This window comes from Salmo salar, chromosome 14, assembly GCF_965601325.2.
Source record: "Salmo salar chromosome 14, fSalSal1, whole genome shotgun sequence".
Taxonomy (NCBI): Eukaryota; Metazoa; Chordata; class Actinopteri; order Salmoniformes; family Salmonidae; genus Salmo; species Salmo salar.
Genome location: NC_138304.1, coordinates 5,799,629 through 5,822,826, shown reverse-complemented (window position 1 = coordinate 5,822,826; position 23,198 = coordinate 5,799,629). Strand labels below are relative to the sequence as shown.

At 42.1% G+C, this 23,198-nt stretch overlaps 1 protein-coding gene across 1 annotated transcript in view; it reads right to left on the bottom strand.

Moving 5' to 3' along the window:
- The window catches only part of mfn1a (mitofusin 1a), a 30,491-nt gene extending 9,768 nt beyond the window's left edge, over positions 1–20,723 (bottom strand). Inside the window, exons 1-15 of the mRNA XM_014139163.3 lie at positions 20,376–20,723; positions 20,114–20,237; positions 19,453–19,588; positions 18,860–19,022; positions 18,242–18,366; positions 8,325–8,433; positions 7,893–8,000; positions 5,715–5,868; positions 5,259–5,326; positions 5,031–5,152; positions 4,307–4,433; positions 3,748–3,852; positions 1,326–1,428; positions 543–769; positions 17–148 (exon numbers count right to left, since the gene is read on the bottom strand). Coding sequence (XP_013994638.1) covers positions 17–148; positions 543–769; positions 1,326–1,428; positions 3,748–3,852; positions 4,307–4,433; positions 5,031–5,152; positions 5,259–5,326; positions 5,715–5,868; positions 7,893–8,000; positions 8,325–8,433; positions 18,242–18,366; positions 18,860–19,022; positions 19,453–19,588; positions 20,114–20,228 — 1,794 coding nt within the window. The 5' untranslated portion in view covers positions 20,229–20,237; positions 20,376–20,723. The remainder of the gene's footprint in view (positions 1–16; positions 149–542; positions 770–1,325; positions 1,429–3,747; positions 3,853–4,306; positions 4,434–5,030; positions 5,153–5,258; positions 5,327–5,714; positions 5,869–7,892; positions 8,001–8,324; positions 8,434–18,241; positions 18,367–18,859; positions 19,023–19,452; positions 19,589–20,113; positions 20,238–20,375) is intronic.
- Positions 20,724–23,198: the final 2,475 nt, after the last annotated feature.

Here is a 23,198-nt window from a genome sequence, read left to right as displayed (position 1 = left end):
GAGAACGTGCACATACCACTCCGCCAATGACAAGCACAGTCATGGATGCTCTGGAGGTGAGTGACACTACACCTGTTGCCATTGAAAAGACCATGTGGTCCTGTAGGCTGGTTCCACCATGTGCCTGGAGTGCAGTAGGAGAGGTATTCTGGAGAGAATTTAAGGGCATATGACACTGGTGGCCACCTACATCAATACTCCTCATCGAGAGCTACGGGGTGTACAGGCTTTCATTCCAACCCTGCTAAAACTACTTAGCTGTTCTTCGATACTTTGATTAGCTGAATCAGGTGTTAAGAATAGGGTTGGTGCAAAACCCTGCAGTCCCAGTAGCTCAAGAGGATGGCTTGCCACCCCTGGCATATCACTAATTTATCCTACTGTTGTCAAAGTAAACTTTTTTTTAAGCATCTCAGAGTAGGAGTGCTGATCTAGGATGATGTCCATGCCATATTTCTTAAATATGATTTTAAAGGCAAAACTGATCCTATATCAGCACCTCTACTCTGAGAGACGGAATACAGGCCCTGACCATGGCTAACCTGAAACTTCTGGTTCATGGCCGTCAGGGCTCGTTTGGCATTGCTCGGCCCAATGAATCGACTGACAAGGGCAGTCCAGCCGAGAGAGAACTGGAAGTCGATGTTCTCCTGGAAGTCAGCGCAGAGGGTGGCCAGGTTAAGGTCGTAGGTCAGGACAAACTTCCTGCTGGGTAGGTGAATGTGGAGCTGCTCCTGGACAGCAGGGGGCAGCAGTGGCCGAATATTCTCTGAAATACAGAATCATCATCATGGGTCTAACTACACAAAAATAATACATCTATATAAATCAATTACTTCCTAATTCTTGGATTGATATTGTAGCGATCCTCACTAATGAGCCCACGTTACAATTCCCCCAAAGTGGATTAACCCTATTGGAGCAATGTGTAGCAAGTTTGCCTTTCACAGGAGCGATCTGGGTTCTATTGCTGATCCCTCCGTTTGCTATTTTGGTGACAGAGGTTTGGGATGGCGCCAGTGAAGCCATCGCAATGCACGGATGGACGTGCTTCGTAAACCTGAAAGATGGTCCAGCACGGAGACGTATCTTTGTGTTCAGATGGGGCAGTGTAGCAATCCTCACTAATGAGCCCACATTACAATTCCCTCCAACTGGGTTAACCCTAATGTGTACCGTTGTTTGCCTTTCACAGGAGCAACACGGTTCCTATTCCCGCTCCCTCTATTCGCTATAATATAATAATGTTATGCCCATGATCACCAAACTGTTTTGAATTTCAAGAAACACATTCATGGCTCAAGCAAAGTGTGTACTATACCTACCAATCATGTTTTTCTGGCATGACTGCATGTGGCCATTGATCCCAGTGGAACAACGAAAGGCCAAAGATGTACTCATCCTCTCTTCCACATGCATCATAAGCTTCTGCAGGTGAAAACAATGAGTAGAAAGAGATTATGAGACTGCATGTAATGGAGGTGGTTCAGTGAACCACACTCGCGTGATCAGTAACCTTATCGGAGACCTGGATACCTAGGTTAGCTCCCCAAGCTCTGCCCAGGCTTTAGCTCAGCGGGCTAACGGTGTTGTGGTGAGTAGACAACCCGGGTTTAAACCTGGTTGGTCACACACACAACCTATTATTCAAAAGGATGTCAGTGAAGATTTTGTTTACCATCATTATATTTTTTAGACAATCATACACAACCAAGTGCTAATGCCATAAAAAAAACTAGAATTTGAACGACACTGACCAGTACTTTTAAAGTTCATACATCACTGTGTTATCATCCATAGATGTAAACAAAGCTTACATTCACACACACAGTCATACAGACACATACAGTACAGTGCCCTATTGACCCTATGTCTATTGACCCCATCCACCCCCCTCTGACCAGCAGGACTTTAAGAGGCTTTCCTTTCAATCCTGTTTAGCGTGATTCCTCACTCTCCAGCTAGCTGTACTGATCAGATAGGGTACACTGAGACTGTGTGTGTGTGTGTCAGGGTTTCCGTTAGCCAGTAATTGCCGGCTTTTGGCTGATAAAAAAAAATGAAAAGAGATAACTAAAATGCTTGCCGGCCAAATTGACCATGAGCGGGTAAACTGATTGCGAAGAGACGCTGTAGACGCTACTACTAGTCACATCCCAAATCTCACACACACAGACACACGTGACATGACTCAAGTGACCCTGTTACCACGGTAACCTCCAGCCCTTAAAGGAGCAGCTGAACATTTTGTGTCATCTGATATTTTGGGTAAAAGACACACAGACAAAAAAAAAATGAAATTGATTATTAATATACCACATTACTTCTTACTGGTATATTTTTTTATCTACCCACCACAGTTGATGGTGGAACAAAAAGTTAATTTTAGGCCCTGACCGAGATCAAAAAAATTATGCATTTAAATAATTAAGGGAAATATCAGTCAATGTAAATACATTTGACTGTAGTTGCTGCTGGAGTGAATCAAAATCTTTGATAAGCCAAGTCATTCCTTAACAATTGTAAATGCTATCGCGTGTTAAAAACACTTTTGATGGCCACGATTGAAAAGAGCTACTATTTTTATTTCTTTACAGGTAATTGAATCGCACCATTCAAGTGCATAGGCAATAGTAGGTAGGCTATCAGTGCGTCACCCACGACTTTGCAATGTGATCTGGAGGCAGTATGCATTTTGAAAACATATATTTAATTGTTTGAAACCTGAATGCTTTACTTCATATTATGAGGTATGTCTTACCTTGATTTGATTCAAAGTAGCCTAGTCAAAATTGGACCATAGAAACATGGAGGCAATTATTTTATAAAGACTTCCTCATGGCCTCCTGAGTGGCACAGCGGTCTAAGGCACTGCATCGCAGTGCTTGAGGCGTCACTACAGACCTGGGTTCACTCCCAGGCTGTGTCGCAACCGGCCGTGACCGGGAGACCCATGATGCGGCGCACAATTGACCCAGTGTCGTCCGGGTTAGGGGAGGGTTTGGCTGGCCGGGATTTCCTTGTCCTATCGCGCTCTACCAGCGTTTCTCTCCAGTTCTATAGGTTTTCATATCAACTTTCTTTCATTGTCCAGAAGCCAAAGGCACAATCCTAGTCATATTAGCAACGCATCCTAGTTGTTGCATCTTTAGGTTCCCACTCTTTCACATATGGAACCACTCATATCAGGTTTGCTGTTTAGAATGGTGTTTTCCTGTGAATTGCATTTTGTCAAATGTTTGAAAATTACGTTTTATTGGCTGCTACATTACAGGAGTTGCATGATCTGTTAAGATGAATTACCATAATTGAAATGTGATCTAAATGTTCTATCATTCTGAGCACTGTGGGTGGACGCTCTAATGGGTTACACACCCAATGCATACACTGTATAGGTCTGGTAAATTTCTCAAATGGCCGGTAAAATTAAAATCTTCCTGGTCACATTGTCTGGCGCCACATTTTCCTAACGGAAACCCTAGTGTGTGTTTGTGTGCATAGGTCTCTGCGCACATCTGAGTGTTTGCCCATGGGTGTGAAGGTTAAATGTCACGTTTAAAAAACATGACAGTGTAGAAAGGGTGAAATAGTTAAAGGGAAATACAATTTTAATGCCACTTTTTCTGTCCTGAAAAAAGTGTGTTGTTAAGATTAGGCCTTTAGGCTTCGTGTAACAATTAAGATAGAGTTTAACTGTTGATCATGGGTTAATATTGCTAGGATATAGGATCTAGAAGCAGAACTCACTGCTTTGTAGAGCGGCAATGCATGTGGTGTTGGTATAAAATCAACACTGAACTCATCAACCAGCGCTGGGAGACCACGAATCTGCTCCACCATGGCAACGGTCACCTAAACAAAAATGTATAGTAAAAATCATAAACCAACAGATAATTTACTAACCTTAATCTCTCCATTGCCTACACTATTTATATGTGGCTACCAATACACAAAATATCGTTGAACACAAAATCATGAACACAAACTGCTTGTCAGGCCAACTATAGACAAACATATGTGTTGTATGAGAGAGTTGTTCATCTGTTAATCCTAAACCAATCATTTACTCACACATTTACGCACCGCTATCCTTGCATTATTTGGATTTGAGATCTGTGTGCTTAATGAAAATGTTCTCCCATTAACATCAATTAATTATTTAGGTCAAGGGTGAAAGATGTGTACGCTTATCTAAACTCTGAATCAGGCCTATAGTAAATAATAGGCTATTCCCCTTTGTCATTTGGCTTAACAGACAGTCCCTCCCTTTTTATACAACTGTACGTGGGTGAGTGCGAATGTCTACCTTGGCAGCCACCTCATCTGTTATGGTGTTGATCTTCTCTTTGACGTTCTCAGTCAGGCGGTTAAGTTGGCCTCTGACAAACTCTAGACGGTCCTTCTGGTCCTCTCGGTCCTCCAGGGAAAATATCCTGCACGCGGAGAGGTCAAAGGGGAAAGAGCAAAGGTTGTCATAGGTAGGAGCAAATTGGAAAGCTTCTCTCTTTCAAAGCTAAATCCTATGCTGAGATGCACATTTGAGTCAGAGTTTTGCGCAATTCATACAGTACATGGATGTTAGTAGGAAGTTAGTGTGAAAATTGGAGGTTTGGATGTTCAGATCTAGCGTTTGGTCCTTTAAAGGGATACTGCGATATTTAGGTCTTCAATCTATTTATCCATTACTATGAATAGCTTTGTAAGACTATAAATGACCAACCACCCAGTTTTGGAGTAGTTAGAAGGTCTATTCCCCTGCTTTTGAGAGGAGCTGGCTACTGTACTGGGGGACTTACAGCAATTGCGCTAAACTAACGATATGCTAACTTCAATAATCTCCAAACCGCACGCAGAGACATAAAAATGGTATCCATGAGTTCATCGGACTCTGGGTAAGTAGATAAACGGTCTAAATCTTGAAATATCACAGTATCCCTTTAATCTAATGACTAATAATCAATACTGTTTAGGGGCGTATGGCAGTAGCACATTACCAATGCTCCTATAAAAAAACTGGGGGAGAAACTCACTTCCTTTCGGCGGATGCGATATTTATGGCGTCCATGACTGCTTTGATTGCTTCTGTGATCTGCCACGCCCTGCGCGTGTGCTGCTCAAACTTGGTCTTGACCGCAGAGTGCGAGATGAACTCCTGTGCAGTCGTAAATACAGTAAGTTAGTGTGACAATGCCACTCAACGTGAAATTGACAATGATATTACAATGGACCACGACAATCAGTTATGCTTCAGTGCTTGCCTCAAAAGTTCTCTCGAATCTCTGGAACTCCCTCAGTCTCTCGTGGAATCCCTCTGCTAAAGCGCCACCTAGAAAGACCAGCAGAAGTCAAAATAAAAATAATAATGGGGGACCACCAGCACATTAAGTTATAGTTAATGTGGGCATTCATGGATGGCCGGGTAAGGTGAACAGTTCAAAGCTTTACGATAGCAATGATGTTTTCGAGGTGAGACAGTAACAGAGAGATGCCTGTTATAGGGCTGATGGAGGAAAATCTGCCAGGAGTGTGCTGTCAACTTCTTATGAATGTATATGTATTCAAGTAAATTGTTATTTTGCCTTCTAAATTACCATAACCATGTCAATATCGTATAATTATTGTTCCAAAGCCTTATCAGTGAGCCAGCTTAGCCAGTCAGTAAGCATCATGCAACCTCGCCCACCTAGCCTTTGGTCCCTCCTCACCAATCTCACCTGTCTCGGGCATGCCCTGGGCACAGTGCATCCTGGAGCTGAGCACCTCCTTGGCCGACACAAAGAAGATCCGGCCCGGCGCCTCCTCTTGTCTCACCACCCTCAGCTCCTCCACCAGGAAACTCACACAGCGGTCCATGTGCTGCTTACGCACCTGAGGGAGCTCATTATCCATTAGGTTTGAAATTTTGGTCACTCAAAAAGTAGGCAAATTGAATGAAGGGCTCAATGAAGCGCCCATAAGCCCTTTATAAGTGGGATCCATCTTGTTTTTCTCACAGCTAAACTACTGTCATGATGTTGCCCTCTTTGGGTACAGCGAGCACCATCCCCCTCTCCCTCTCTATACCCCTTTCACCAGGCTCTGTAAGAGAGGTCGTAAATTCCTAGAGAAGATCCTGCCTCATGGCCAGACAGTATAGAGAGAGTGAGTTACATAGAGAGAACAAAGGAATTTCTTCCACCTCACAGAACTGGAGAACCGAACAACATTTATGTTCTGGAGAAGGTATAAAAGATCGGTGAATAATCCAGCTACGAACTGGTCCGTTTGGTGTGAACCTGCTTTCATCTGTGAAGAGCACAGGGCGCCAGTGGCGAATTTGACAATCTTGGTGTTCTCTGGCAAATGCCAAACGTCCTGCACGGTGTCGGGCTGTAAGCACAACCCCCACCTGTGGACGTCGGGCCCTCATACCACCCTCATGGAGTCTGTTTCTGACCGTTTGAGCAGACACATGCACATTTGTGGCCTGCTGGAGGTCATTTTGCAGGGCTCTGGCAGTGCTTCTCCTGCTCCTCCTTGCACAAAGGCGGAGGTAGCGGTCCTGCTGCTGGGTTGTTGCCCTCCTACGGCCTCCTCCACGTCTCCTGATGTACTGGCCTGTCTCCTGGTAGCGCCTCCATGCTCTGGACACTACGCTGACAGACACAGCAAACCTTCTTGCCACAGCTCGCATTGATGTGCCATCCTGGATGAGCTGCACTACCTGAGCCACTTGTGTGGGTTGTAGACTCCGTCTCATGCTACCACTAGAGTGAAAGCACCGCCAGCATTCAAAAGTGACCAAAACATCAGCCAGGAAGCATAGGAACTGAGAAGTGGTCTGTGGTCCCCACCTGCAGAACCACTCCTTTATTGGGGGTGTCTTGCAAATTGCCTAAAATTTCCACCTGTTGTCTATTCCATTTGCACAACAGCATGTGAAATTTATTGTCAATTAGTGTTGGTTCCTAAGTGGACAGTTTGATTTCACAGAAGTGTGATTGACTTGGAGTTACATTGTGTTGTTTAAGTGTTCCCTTTATTTTTTGGAGCAGTGTATATATATATTGATTGCAATTGTTCCCGAATGAGTGAGCGTTCATGTGCAAAGGCTTAGCATTTCAATTGTTATAATATTAAACTCTGTAGTGCCTTCTCAGCTGACCCCCACTCCCCTTTTGTCTAACAAGCCGCCATACCGGTTTAGCCCACTAGGGCACATTCTCCTATCATTTCCTTGTAAACATATCTGCTGTTTGTTATGCATTACTGTGAATTACTTAGTTAGTAAATAAATGATTTTAAGACAATTGATGTATGGATGACTCATAGTGAAGACTGGGTTTGTACAGATAACCAACAATTTACGACGTTTGGAATGAGACTAACGTGAGGTAAACAATAATTCATTAATTAGAAGACTAATTGATCAGATATTAAAATATCTGAAAGTTATATTAGGAAAATTATAACTTTGTAATCTGAATATTTTCCTTGGTGCCCCGACTTCCTAGTTAATTACAGTTACATGATTAATCAGGTTAATCGCGTAATAATAATTACAGAGAGTTATTTGATAAATACGTCTTCAGTTTAATGATGCCAAAGACACGACACTACACAAGACATGTAATGTAAGCATAGTGTACACAAAGCGCAAGCGTGGATGACACTGAGCCACTGTGAGCAAGGAGAAATGATACTCCAGCTGAGCAAGCAGCAAGTGAATGAAGCGCTCTTGCGCTGCTTAAGTGTCTATTTCAAGTATTTTACTCCTGCTTTCAGTGTTCTCAACAAGCGGATTGCACTATTGATTGCCTTGTCCTTTTGCTGCTTCTGGTGTAGCATGGCAAAAACAACGGTTATGAAATGCTTGCACTATGCTTGCAGTGTAGTTTCACAGTCAAACTCACTTCATCAATGTACTCGGGCTCCCACGCAGAGGCATCCCAGCGGTTGTGCAGGATAAAAATGTTTGGCTTGGATATTCGCTCGCTCACTTTGTGGAAAAACAGCTTCTCCTTTAAAGAGGAATAGACACATCAAGAAACATATATATAGGAGTAGAGAAGCAATGGAAAGAAAAAATGGTTTTAAATTAACATAAATCCATCATGGGACACACCGCAACATCTAGATACAATATAATAATTGATTATGCTCATAGTGGTGTCCATAGGCGTAATTTCCAGTAGGAATGGGGTGGATTTTGTAAGATAGTATAAAAATGCAGAAAATATATTTGAATGGCAAAAAACATTCTTAAAGTTTTCTGTCAATTAATGGTATTGTACGTTAGTGTTAATGCTAAAGAGTTACAAGAGTGGTTTAGTTTTTTTTCTCACTGTGTTCATCAGTGTGGACTCTGCATTGCCCACCAACACAAAGACGTCAGCATCCAGACAGAACTTGTCGATCCAGCTGTCCAGGTAAGAGGTCACATCAGTCCCTGGGCTGCGTGTGTGCATGCGCATGCATAATGCAACATACAAGTAGAATTGATTGATAAGAGGAAGTAAAATAATACATTTTGAACACATACAAAGTGAGTACATTTTTCATGAAACATAAAATATACAAACACTGCACAGACAAGTCAGGACAACCCAGCGTAACAGAGCCAGTCCAGGTTGTATATTGTACATTTCCTTCAGAAAGTAATCATACCCCTTGACATATTCCACATTTTGTTGTTTTACAGCCTGAATTCGAAATGGATTAATTAAAACATGTTTCTCACCCATATACACACACAATACCTCATAATGACAAAGTGTGAACATGTTTTTCGAAAATGTAGCAAATTTATTGAAAATGAAATAAAGAAATATCTAGTCTACCTTCCCCTGATTCAACACACCTTTGGCAGCGATTACAACTGTGAGTCTTTATGGGTAAGTCTAAGAGTTTTGAACATCTGGATTGTACAATATTTGCACATTCTTTTTTTTTATTCTTCAAGCTCTGTCAAGTTGGTTGTCGATGGCTAGACAACCATTTTCAAATCTTGCCATATATTTTTAAGCCCATTTAAGTCTAAACTGTAACTAGGCTACTCGGAACATTCAATGCCGTCTTGGTAAGCAACTCCAGTGTATATTTGGCCTTGTGTTTTAGGTTATTGTCCTGCTGAAAGGTACATTTGTCTCCCAGTGTCTGTTGGAAAGCAGACTGAACCAAGTTTTCCTCTAGGATTTTGCCTGTGCTTAGCTCTATTCCATTTATTTTTATCCCACAAACTCCCTAGTCCTTGCCGATGACAAGCAAACCCATAACATGATGCAGTCACCACCATGCTTGAACTCAGTGGTACTCAGTGAGGTGTTGTGTTGGATTTGCCCCAAAAATAACGCTTTGTATTCAGGACTTAAAGTTAATTTCTTTGCACTTTATCGTTAGTGCCTTCAAGCAAACAGGATGTTTCTCAATATTTTTATTCTGTACAGGCTTCCTTCTTTTCACTCTGTCATTTAGGTTAGTACTGTGGAGTAACTGCAATATTGTTGATCCATCCTCAGTTTTCTCCTATCACCGCCATTAAACTCTAACTGTTTTAAAGTCACCATTGGCCTAATGGTGAAATCCCTGGGCAGTTTAGAAGGGACACCTGTATTTTTGTAGTGACTGGGTGTATTGATACACCATCCAAAGTGTAATTAATAACTTCCCCATGCTTAAATGGATATTCAATGTCTGCCTTGTATACCCATCTACCGATATGCGCCCTTCTTTGCATTGGAAAACCTCCCTGGTCTTTGTGGTTGAATCTGTGTTTGAAATGCACTGCTCGACTGAGGGACATTACAGAAGTGTGGAGTACAGAGATGAGGTACTCATTAATAAATCATGTTAACCACTATTATTGCACACAGAGTGAGTACATGCAACTTATTATGTTACTTTTTAAGTAATATTTTACTCCTGAACTTATTTAGGCTTGCCATAACAGCGGGTTGAATACTTATTGACATGACATTTCAGCTTTTCATTTTTTATAAATTACAAAAAAATGTGTAAGTCGCTCTGGATAAGAGCGTCTGCTAAATGACTTAAATGTAAAATGTAAATGTAAAAAAATCGAAAAACATAATTCCACTTTGACGTTATGGGACATTGTGTGTAGGACAGTGACACACAACCTCAATTTAACCCATTTTAAACAGGCTGTAACACAACAAAATGGAAAAGGGTCAAATGGTGTGAATACTTTTCAGGACACTGTACACTCTTAGAAAAATGGGTTCCAAAAGGGTTCTTTGGCTGTTCTCATAGAAGAACCCTTTTTGGTTCCAACATACATTTTATTTGAATCCCATAATTTATAATTTGTATTAGGATATGATTATGAATTTAATATTGTATAATTTGTAATGGACATATTGAATCATTGAATTCATAAATTGAACTTGTATATTCATACTGTTTAAATATGGTAGATATTGCATTAATTGTCTGTGTATCAAGTTTATAAACTCATTTCAAGTATATCAAAGGTAGGTATATTCAACTTCTCAGATGCATGTTTTCAAATTCAGATTCAAAACCAAAGACAACAACCTGGTACTTTGCCAGCCGGGAAAGGTAGAGAACAAATGCTCTCTGTGTTAAAAGAGTAGCTTCTGGAGGTTTCTGAAGCCAATGTGTCGTGCTGAATATATTTTAGTCATTAAAACTAGGTCAGATAGGGGAGAGGCGTTGTGTTGTGAGGTGTTGTTTAATTCGTTTTTTAAAGCAAATTTTGCTGTTTTCTCGAGTCATTTGAGATGGAAGGGAGTTCCATATGATCATGGCTCTATATAATACTATGTGTTGCCTTGAATTCTAACTGGATTTGGGGACTGTGAAGAGACCCCTGGTGGCATGTCTGGTGGGGTAAGTATATCTGTCAGAGCTATACGTAAGTTGATTATACAGACAATTTGGACATTTTAACACAATAGTATTTCTCACAAAAACAAACATGTATGCAGTCAGCCCTCAACCAGGAAAGCCTGGCATGCATGTTGTTGATGTTAGTTCTGTATGTTAAGGACAAGGAATGCTGCTATGTTTTGAGCCATCTTCAGCTTTGCTAGGTCTTTCTTTGCTGCACTTAACCATATTACCGGACAGTAATCAAGATGGGACAAGACCAGAGCCTGAACTAGAACAGTTGATTTTTGTGTCAAAAACACAGAACATCTTTTTATAACAGACATACCACTCCTCATCTTCACAACAACTCTGTCAATATGATTTGACTATGATAATTGACCATCCAATGTTATACCTAGGGGTTTAGCTTCCTCAACTTGCTCAATGGTCACACCCACAACTCCGTTTGAGGTTTAGGTCTTAGAGAATGTTTTGAACCAAATACAATTATTAGTTTTAGCTGTATTTAAGATCAATTTATTATTAATCACCCATTCTGATACTGACTGTAACTCCTTACTTAGAATTTCACTGAGCTCACTGACTTTGGGTGCTGATGTCACGACTTCCGCCGAAGTCGGCTCCTCTCCTTGTTTGGGCGGCGTTCGGCGTTCCATTTTTCATTGTTCCCTGCACACCTGGTTTACATTCCCTAATTACACTGCCATATATTCCTCTGTTCCCCCCCAAGTCTTTGTGTGGAATTGTTTTGTGTTACGTGTTTTACGTGACACGCCAGGCTGGTTTTCCATGATCCGTGTTTATTTTCACAAAGTATGTTTATTTGGTAAACTATATCTTTTGTGACTGTTTTCGCGCTTTGCACTTTTGCCATTTTTGCTGGAGGTTTTGACGCAGTTGCATCCGTCTGCTGTTTTCTCCTGCCTCAATAAAGTGCGCGCCTGTTCACAACTCTCTGCTCTCCTGCACCTGACTTCACTACCAGTAAGCACACCCGTGACAGCTGACATGTAGAGTGTGGAATCATTCGCATACATAGTCGTTCTAGCTTTGTTTAAGACCCGTGTCAAATCCTTTGTAATAATAGAGAAGAGTAACGCACAAGTCAACTGTCCTGAGGGACACCGCACTGTACATATCTGATGTTAGAGAAGCTTCCGATGAAGAACACTCTCTAGGTTCTATTGGCTAAATAGGAACACCTGCTATTTCTATGACATAGACTGACCAGGTGAAAGCTATGATCCCTTATTGATGTCACCTGTAAAATTCCCTTCAATCAGTTTAGATGAAGGGAAGGAGACAGGTTAAAGAAGGATTTTTAAGCCTTGAGACAATTGAGACATGTATTGTTTATGTGTGCCATTCAGAGGGTGAATGGGCAAGACAAAATATTTAAGTGCCTTTGAACAGGGTATGGCAGTAGGTGCCAGGCGCACCGGTTTGATAGTGTCACAAACTGCAATGCTGCAGGATTTTTCACGCTCAACAGTTTCCCGTGTGTATCAAGAATGGTCCACCACCCAAATGACATCCAGCATACTTGACACAACTGTGGGAAGCATTGGAGACAACATTGGCCAGCATCCCTGTGGAACGCCTTCAACACCTTGTAGTCAATGTCCGGACGAATTGAGGCTGTTCTGAGGGCAAAAGGGGGTGCAACTCAATATTAGGAAGGTGTTCCTAATGTTTTGTATTCTTAGTGTATATTCTCATAGGGTCCAAATCATGCTTTTTGTGACACTTTCTTCTAACGTCTCCTGCGCTGCATGTGATCATCAAAGAGGGGAACAGAAGTCATGTCCATGTTCCAGAGGTCTTAACTTTCAGGTATGGCGTCAAATTACACTACATGACCAAAAGTATGTGGACACCTGTTTGTTGAACATCTCATTCTAAAATCATGGGCATTAATATGAAGTTGGTCCCCCCTTTGCTGCTATAACAGCCTTCACTCTTCTCGGAAGAGAACTTCTCGGAACATTGCTGCAGGTACTTGCTTCCATTCAGCCACAAGAGCATTAGTGAGGTCGGGCACTCATGTTGGGGGATTAGGCCTGGCTCACAGTCAGTATTCCAGTTCATCCCAAAGGTGTTCAATGGGATTAAGGTCAGGGTTCTGTGCAGGCCAGTCAAGTTTATCCACATCTCGACAAACCTTTTCTGTTTGAACCTCGCTTTAAGCAGGGGGGCATTGTCAAACTGAAATAGGAAAGGGCCTTCCCCAAACTGTTGCCACAAAGTTGGAAGCATAGCATCATCTAGAATGTCATTATATACAGTAGCGTTAAGATTTCTCTTCACTGGAACTATACAGTAGCGTTAAGATTTCCCTTCACTGGAACTATGTGGCCTAGCCCGAACCATTAAAAACAGCCCCAGACCATTATTCCTCCTCCACCAAACTTTACAGTTGGCACTATGCATTGTGGCAGGTAGCGTTATCCTGGCATTCGTCAAACCCAGATTCATCCGTCGGACTGCCAGATGGTGAACCATGATTCATCACTCCAGGGAATTCGTTTTCCCTGCTTCACAGTCCAATGGCAGCAAGCTTTACATCAAATCAAATTGTATTGGTCACATACACATATTTAACAGATGTTATTGCGGGTGTAGCGAAATCTTGTGTTCCTAGCTCCAACAGTGCAGTAGTATCTAACAGTCCAGTAGTATCTAAAAGCAATACACACAAAAATAAAATTAAAAGAATGGAATTAAGAAATATGTAAATATTAGATTGAGAAATGTCAGAGTGGCATTGACTATAATACAGTAGAATAGAATACAATATATACATATGAGATGAGTAAAGCAGTAGGTAAACATTATAAAAGTGACTAGTGTTCCATTATTAAAGTGGCCAGTGATTCCATGTCTATGTATATTGGCCAGCAGCCTCTAAGGTGCAGGGTTGCGTAACCGGGTGGAAGCTGGCTAGTGATGGCTGTTTAACATTTAAGGCCTTAAGATATAAGCTATTTTTCAGTCTCTTGGTCCCCACTTTGATGCACCTGTACTGACCTCGTCTTCTGGATGATAGCGTTGTGAACAGGCAGTGGCTTGGGTGGTTGATGTCCTTGATGATCTTTTTGGCCATCCTGTGACATCGGGTGCTGTAGGTGTCCTGGAGGGCAGGTAGTTTTCCCCGGTGATGCGTTGGGCAGACCGCACCACCCTCTGGAGAGCCCTGCAGTTGCGGGTGGTGCAATTGCCATAGCAGGCAGTGATACAGCCCGACAGGATGCTCTCAATTGTGCATCTGTAAAAGTTTGTGAGGGTTTAAGGGCCAAGACAAATTTCTTCAGCCTCCTGAGGTTGAAGAGGTGCTGTTGCGCCTTCTGCACCACACTTTCTGTGTGGGTGGAGCATTTCAGATGGTCAGTGATGTGTACGCCGAGGAACTTGAAGCTTTCCACCTTCTCCGCTGCGGTCCCGTCGATGTGGATAGGGGCGTGCTCCCTCTGCTGTTTCCTGAAGTCCACGATTAGCTCTTTTGTTTTGTTGACATTAAATGAGAGGTTATTGTCCTGGTACCACTCTCCCAGGGCCCTCACCTCCTCCCTGTAGGCTGTCTCGTCATTGTTGGTAATCAGGCCTACTACTGACTTGATGATTGAGTTGGAGGCGTGAGTGGCCACGCAGTCATGGGTGAACAGGGTGTGCAGGAGGAGGCTGAGCACGCACCCTTGTGGGGCCCCTGTGATGAGGGTTAGCGAAGTGGAGGTGTTGTTTCCTACCTTCACCACCTGGGGGCGGCCCGCCAGGAAGTCCAGGACCCAATTGCACAGGGCGTGGTTCAGACCCAGGGCCTTGAGCTTAATGATGAGCTTGGAGGGTACTATGGTGTTAAATGCTGAGCTATAGTCAATGAACAGCATTCTTACATAGGTATGCCTCTTGTCCAGATAGGATAGGGCAGTGTGCAGTGCAATGGCGGTTGCATCATCTGTGGATCTCTTGGGGCAGTAAGCAAATTGAAGTGGGTCTAGGGGGTCAGGTAAGGTAGAGGTGATATGATCCTTAACTAGCCTTTCAAAGCACTTCATGATGACAGAAGTGAGAGGTACGGGGCAATAGTCAGTCATTTAGTTCAGTTACTTTTTGTGTCTGGTTTTCCCTTTGTAGTCTGTGATTGTCTGTAGACCCTGCCACATACGTCTCATGTCTGAGCCGTTGAATTGCGACTCGACTTTCTCTGTACTGACTTTTGCCTGTTTGATTGCCTCATGGAGATAATAACTACACTGTTTGTATTCAGCCATATTCCCAGTTACCTTGCCATGGTTATATGCGGTGGTTCACGCTTTCAGTTTTGCACGAATACTGCCATTTATCCATGGTATCTGGTTTGGGTCGGTTTTAATAGTCACAGTGGGTACAACATCTCCTATACACTTCCTGATGAACTCAGTCACCGTATCCGTGTATTCGTCGATGTTATTTTCAGAGACTACCCGGAACATACGTGATCAAAACAATCTTGAAGCATGGATTACGATTGGTCACACCAGCGTTGAATAGACCTTAGCACGGGTACTTCCTGTTTGAGTTTTGCCTATAGGAACGGAGGAGCAAAATGGAGTCGTGATCAGATGTGCAGAGGGGAGGGCGGGGGAGGGCCTTGTAGGCATTTAAAAAAGTTCAGTAGCAGTGGTCCAATGTTTTACCAGCGTGAGTACTACAGTCAATGTGTTTGTAGATCTTCGGTAGCGTTTTCCTCCAATTTGCTTTGTTAAAATCCCCAGCTACAATAAACGCGGCCTCAGTATATGTGGTTTCCAGTTTGCATAAAGTCAAGTAAAGTTCTTTGAGGGCTGTCGTGGTATCGGCTTGTGGGGGAATATACACGGCTTTGACAATAAACAAAGAGAATTCTCTTTGGAGGTAATACGGTCGCCGTTTGATTGTGAGGTATTCTAGGTCGGGTGAACAAAAGGACTTAAGTTTCTGTATGTTATCACAATCACACCATGAGTGATTAATCATGAAACATACACCCCCGCCTTTCTTCTACCTGGAGAGTTCTTTATTGTTGTCTGCGTGATGTACTGAGAACCCAGATGGCTGAATGGATGGGGGCAGTATATCCCAAGATAGCCATGTTTCCGTGAAACAGAGTATGTTACAATCCCTGATGTCTCTGGAAGGAGATCCTTGCCCTGAGCTCGTCTACTTTATTATCCAGAGACTGAACATTAGCGAGTAATATACTCAGAAGCAGTGGATGGTGTGCACGCCTGAGTCGGACTAGAAGTTCACTCCGAATACCTCTTCTCTGCCGGTTGTGTTTTGGAGCAGACTCTGGAATAAGTTCAATTGCCCTGGGGGGTACGAACAAAGGATCCAATTCAGGAAAGTCGTATTTCTGGTTGTAATGCTGTTGAGTTACCCTGACTCTGATATCCAAAGGTTATTTCCGGCTCTATGTAATAACACAAAACAATTCTGGGCTAATAAGGTAAGAAATAACACACACAAAAACGAAATACTGCAAAGTTGTTTAGAAGGTAGAGGCAGAGCTGCCATATCTGTCGGCGCCATCTTACTTTTCTTACTTACACCACTCCAGCCGACGCTTGGCATTGCACATGGTGATGTTAGGCTTGTGTGCGGATGCTCAACCATGGAAACCCATTTCACGAAACTCCTGACGAACAGTTATTGTGGTGACGTTGCTTCCAGAGGCAGTTTGGAACTCGGTACTGAGTATTGCAACCGAGGACAGATATTTTTTACGTGCTTCAGCACTCGGCGGTCCTGTTCTGTGAGCTTGTGTGGCCTACCACTCCCCGGCTGAGCCGTTGTGGCTCCAAGACGTTTCCACTTCACAATAACAGCACTTACAGTTGACCGGGGCAGCTCTAGCAGGGCCGAAATTTGACAAACTGACCTGTTGGAAAGGTGGCATCCTATGACGGTGCCATGTTGAAAGTCACTGAGCTCTTCAGTAAGGCCATTCTACTGCCAATATTTGTCTATGGAGATTGCATGGCTGTGTGCTTGATTTTATACTCTGTCAGCAACGGGTGTGGCTGAAATAGCCGAATCCACTGATTTGAAGAGGTGTCCACATACTTTTGTATCTGAGAAGTTGACTATTTGATCTATTTGATCAACTTGAAATGAAAAGTTTGATACACAGACAATAAATTAAATATCTACTATATTTATAGTAGATATTTGACTGAATATTCATTCAGTTCAGTTTCAAATCATGAAATACAAGTTCAATTTATGAATTCAATGATTACATTTGTGCTTCACAAATAAATAAATATTAAAGAAAAATGTAATATCCTAATACTGTAACGCCCTGGCCATAGAGAGGGTTTTTTGTTCTCTATTTTTGGTTAGGCCAGGGTGTGGCATGGGTGGGCGTTCTAGGTTTCTTTTTCTATGTTGGTGGTTTTCTTTGTTTCGGCCGTGTATGGCTCTCAATCAGGAACAGGTGTAGATCGTTGTTGCTGATTGAGAGTCATACATAGGCAGCCTGTTTTTCCTTTGGGGTTTGTGGATGAATATTTTCTGTTTAGAGTTTGTTCCTGACAGAACTGTTGCTGGTCGTTCTTTTGGTTTCTTTTTTGTATGGTGTTCATTCGGTCTTAAAAACCTTTCAAGATGAACACATCCTCCGCTGCACCTTGGTCTCATTTCAACGACAGCCGTTACAAATACAAATTCAAAATTATGGAATTCAAACACAATTTCTGTAGGCACTGAAATCACTCCATAGAACATGCACCATGGATCACTCCGTAGTTAATCAATTGCCTGCGAATCTGACTAAGCCCGTCTTACTCTCACTTTTGTAGTGTAACATCATTGAACAATGTTGCGAATGTCTAGACTATTTCGGACCCAGTATATCAGACATTTTGTTAACAGTGAATAGCACATTTTGAGCCTCTTCCAGTGCCACACAGCTAGTTTGGGGATTGTCTACCGTAACTGTGTCGACAGGTTGTGTATAGCCTATTCATGATAGTTAGCAATTCAATCCATGAAAGAATCCGTGCTTCTTTCACATGCTTTGCTTGCTGTTTGGGGTTTTAGGCTGGGTTTCTTTACAGCACTTTGAGAATATCAGCTGATGTACGAAGGGCTATATAAAAATAAATTTGATTTGATTTTGATTTAATATGTACGGGACTTAATGTTGAGTAAATATGGTGGGCTGCTAATGTTGTGATGACTGGTCGAATGTATGAATGAAGCCATTTGCAGCTATTTGCACCTGCACATTTTGTATTTTTTTGTGTGGCATAGAAATTATATGTAATTGGTGCACAGGTCCCGTCATAATTTTTTCTCAGGAAACGGGAAGGAGCTTGGTTGGGAAGTCCTGAGATACCGGTCACTGGTATTAAACCCTAGCACGTACCTGTCCATAATAACAAGGTCATCCCTCAGCAGGGCACACCTGGACTTGGGCCAGAACACCTTCACTAGGCAGCCTGAGTCTAGACTGCGCTCCATATGCAGGGCATGGGCCAGCTGATTGACTGACTAGAAGGGGGGAAGAAAAAGACACAGAGACATGCATAAAGTAATAGAACAGAGGGAAATATACAGAAAATAACAGCAATCTAAAACTATTATATTTGCACTACGTAGTCCGTGGTCCACATCAAGGTTAATTTAGCAAGTCCTACATTATCATTGCTAACAATTGTGTGTTATACTGCACATCGAAAAGGCTGGTCTAGCAGTAATGGCGCAGCCTCCGACATACGTCTACATTATCGGCATAGGTTTGAATCTGGCCTTCAGCCTTTCGGCACAAACTCTTTCTATCTTTCCCCACTTTCATTCTCTCTCAATATCTGTTCAATAAAATTGGAAAAGCCCGAAAATATACAGTGTGTGTATATATATATATATATATATATATATATATATATATATATATATATATATATACACACACACACACACACACACACACACACACACACACACACAGTAGATCAGTCTGCGAACCCCTGGTTTGACCCCAGACCTTGACGCTTTTTCTGTCATCAGAGCCCTCGGTGGTGAGGTAGGCTTCGTCCCCGTCTGTGCCTTCCACCCTCAAAAAGCAGTTGGTGGTGTGGCCAATGCCGCTGGGCAGCACCCGGTCCCTCAGCATGGCATTGATCACCGTGCTTTTACCGTTACTCGTCCTGCCAGGGAGAGGGAAAGGAAATGTCTCTTTACTCCTTTGACAAAATGTTTACAATTATGGTCGCAGGGCTAATGTGAACAGCTTTGTTCTATCCTGGGTCTCCTGCCACCACAGTAATTATGCTGAGAAAAAGCCTAGGTAGCTCAACGAGCTAGCACAAATCTTCCACCTCCGTTACACTAACTTTGAGGAAAATAATTCTGCACATCCAAAGTTATGGTACTAATATTTACCTATGCTGTATCAATAGTTACACCATACTATCTAGGTAGTATGAAAAACATCTGGAATAACAGTGAGACTACATAATTATATGAATCCAGCAACAAACTGTATAATATAAATGTCCTTTACATATGGACCCTCAGTAATGCATCTGTGTTGATTATTGGGTTCAATTCTATTTCCAATAAACCATTGACTCTCACCTCCCAAAAAAGGCTACCTTCATGTGCCTACGAGCCAGCACCTCCTGAATGGTGGCCAGTTTCCTAGCACAGGTCTGGATTTCAAGGCACTGCTCCTCAACTGCGACCTGCTCCAGATCCGCACTTCGCCATGTCTCTGGGCATCACAGAAGCAGATAGACAAGAATGGATATTGTGGTAAATGACAACTAAAACCACCACACTAGTATAAGGTAGCCCCCATGTGTACGCGTTCATATCCCCACACTAGTATAAGGTAGCCCCCATGTGTACGCGTTAATATCCCCACACTAGTATAAGGTAGCCCCCATGTGTACGCGTTCATATCCCCACACTAGTATAAGGTAGCCCCCATGTGTACTCGTTAATATCCCCACACTAGTATAAGGTAGCCCCCATGTGTACGCGTTAATATCCCCACACTAGTATAAGGTAGCCCCCATGTGTACGCGTTAATATGTCATAGGTAGCCACGCAAAAAAGTGAACAGTTAACAAGGGAATTGTCTGAAGCGTGCCCTTTTAGATGCAGATTATAGCATACAACCATCTATACCTATGATATTGTGTATACATCTTTATTCAAACTGTAAGATGCTATTAATGCTAATAATCTACAAAACACATTTTTTGTTAAGTACCACTATGTAGACTCATCTTACCGTCCACAAACTCTGAGCCCTCTTTGACATACTCCAGCAGCTGATCAAATATACCGTTGATAGTCTTCTTCGCCACCACAAAATGCATGAGGGGCGATGGGCCCCCCGGGTCCATTTCAACTTCCTGAACATAGTGTTGAGATTAACTTAATAGGCACAGACAAACTGACAGGCAGGCAGACAGACAGACGGACCGACAGGTGACACACAGGCACACATTATGCAAACACAGTACACACATGCACACAAAATCTGTCAGTACCTTGGCTAGGGGAAAGTTGCAGTAAGAGAAATCTTCAGAGGTTCTGGATTAATTTGCTTCCCAATCAATGCCATTAGAAAGTGTTGAGAAGCATAGCTGCAGGACAAGAATTGACAACACTTCCTCTCCCTAAATGATCAAATACACCTGGTTTGCCCAATTACATTTTTTTCTCCATTATATCATCTGTTTATACACCCGTACACTCTCATTTCCACTTCTTTCTATTCTTCATACACAATCTATTTCACCTCCACCCTCTTCCTCTCACTCTCCAGCATACAGCCTGGGTCTACCTGCTTTTTGTATAAAGATCAGATCTCTGAAGCGCAGTGGACTTACACAGCCTTTCCAGTTGGTGTGTGTGTGTGTGTGTGTGTGTGTGTGTGTGTGTGTGTGTGTGTGTGTGTGTGTGTGTGTGTGTGGAGCCTGTGAATCTCCAATCCTCTTAGCTAGGACTTAATGCATCAGATGGTCCGGTGTTACACGTCTTGTTTCTTTACCTGCTGCGTCTACTATGAATAATACTATGAGTAATACTATCCTTTAGTAGTGTTCACTGAGTTAAACTGGGCCTAACTGCAGATTGGGTACTTGTGTAATGTTTACAATGTTTTAGGCATATTGGTATTTTTATAACTGCTGTTTACCATTCACTTTTGATATCTGCTAATGAAATGGACTATTTGCATTGTCTTGTAAGTAAGCATTTCACTGTAAGGTACCTGTTGTATTCGGCGCATGTGACAAATAAAATTAGATTTCATCTATCTAACCAATTATTCTAATAAAGTAAACTAGCCTGTGTGTGTGTACGTGGGTGAATACTAAATGATTACTATATGTGTTATTTCATAGTTTTGATGTCTTCACTATTATTCTACAATGTAGAGAATAGTAAAAATAAAGAAACCCTTGAATGAGTAGGTGTGTCCAAACTTTTGACTGGTACTGTACCTACAGGGGTCTTTTATTCAAAATCAAATAGCTAAATAATCTATTGTATGACCATCTTAAAACAATTCCATATTTAGCTTAGTACCCCTCCACCACCGGCTTAGACTTTGAGGTTAAAAGGTGGAAATCTTATTACCAATCACACCATTCATAGTGCTGATATGTGGTACCCCACACGCTACAGTACCTTTGAATGGTGCACCTCTATCTTTGCGTCAAAGATAGAGGTGTAGCTTTGAGGAACTAACAAGGTTAGCTAGCCTCTTGACGGTCGCCTAGGATAGGGGGCGCTACAGCGATTTTTGAAAAAAAATTGTGCCCATTTTAAATGGCCTCCAACTCAAACTCAGAAGCTAGGATATGCATATAATTAATACTTGTGGATAGAAAACACCCTAAAGTTTCTAAAACTGTTTGAATGGTGTCTGTGAGTATAACAGAACTCATATGGCAGTCAAAACCCCGAGACCGATCGTAACAGGATGTGGAATCCTGAATTGCGGACTCAACTTCATCACTTTGCCTATAAATCACACCGTGAGCAATGGTTCATTGAGCACTTCCTATTGCTTCCACTAGATGTCCCCAGTCTTTACAAAGTGGTTTGAGTCTCCTACTGTGAAAACTGACAGAATGAGAGGCTGTGGAAAGTGGGCACATGAGGAGGGCCATCACCATTATGACGCCGGCGCCCCTGGCTACCCTCCCCTTTCGAAACGTTTAGAAAGACAATGCAATCGTCCCCCTTGAATCTTAATGGATCTCTGGTTGAAAAAGGCCCTAAAGATTTATGTTATACAACGTTTGACATGTTTGAACGAACCTAAAAAAAATAAAATGCATTTTATTGAAAGAGGAGTCCCGCGGCCGACGGAACTTTTGGAGCAGCCTTCAGAACGCGCTAACAAGAACAAGCTATTGGGACGTAAAGGATTAACTTTTTCGAACGAAAATACATTTGTTTTGGACCTGGGATTCCTGGAAGTGCTTTCTGATGAAGATAATCAAAGGTAAGGGATTATTGACAATAGTATACAAGAGTAGATTTGATATGCGATTGTTCCAAGATGGCGCTGACCTGTAACGGTAGCCTATTTTTCTGAGTATCGCATCCCCTTTTATCGCAAAGTGTAATTACCCAGTAAAGTTATTTTTAAATCTGGCATTACAGGTGCTTTCAAGAGATATTCATCAATAAATCTTAGAATGACAATATTACATTTTAAAAATGTTTTCGAATAGTAATTTAGTAAATTGTAGCGCTGTTTCACCGGATGCATTTGAGGGAAAATAGTTAGTCAACGTCACGCGCCGATGTAAAATGCTGTTTTTATATATAAATATGAACTTTATCGAACAAAAGAATGCATGTATTGTGTAACATGATGTCCTAGGAGTGTCATCTGATGAAGATTGTCAAAGGTTAGTACTGCATTTAGCAGTTTTTTGGTTATTTGTGATGCATGTGGGTTGGTCGGAAAATGGCTATGTGGCTACTTTTACGATATACTCCTCTAACATAATCTAATGTTTTGCTTTTGCTGTAAAGCCTTTTTGAAATCGGACAACGTGGTTCGATTCAGGAGAGGTGTATCTATAAAACGATATAACATAGTCCTATATTTGAAAAAATATATATATTAAATTTCGTTTTGCTAATGGCGATAGGATTTTTCGCTGGATGTCCGCTGGATGTCCCTCCCGCATACAGGACGAGCCCGTCAAGAGGCTAGACAGCTGTACTCGTTCGCAGCGACGCCGTTTTACAAACAAAGCCAACACCACAGCCACTGCTAGCTAGCCAGCTTTACCAACTAGCAGTATAGTAGAAACTAAATACATTACAACGGAACAATTTGATTAGAG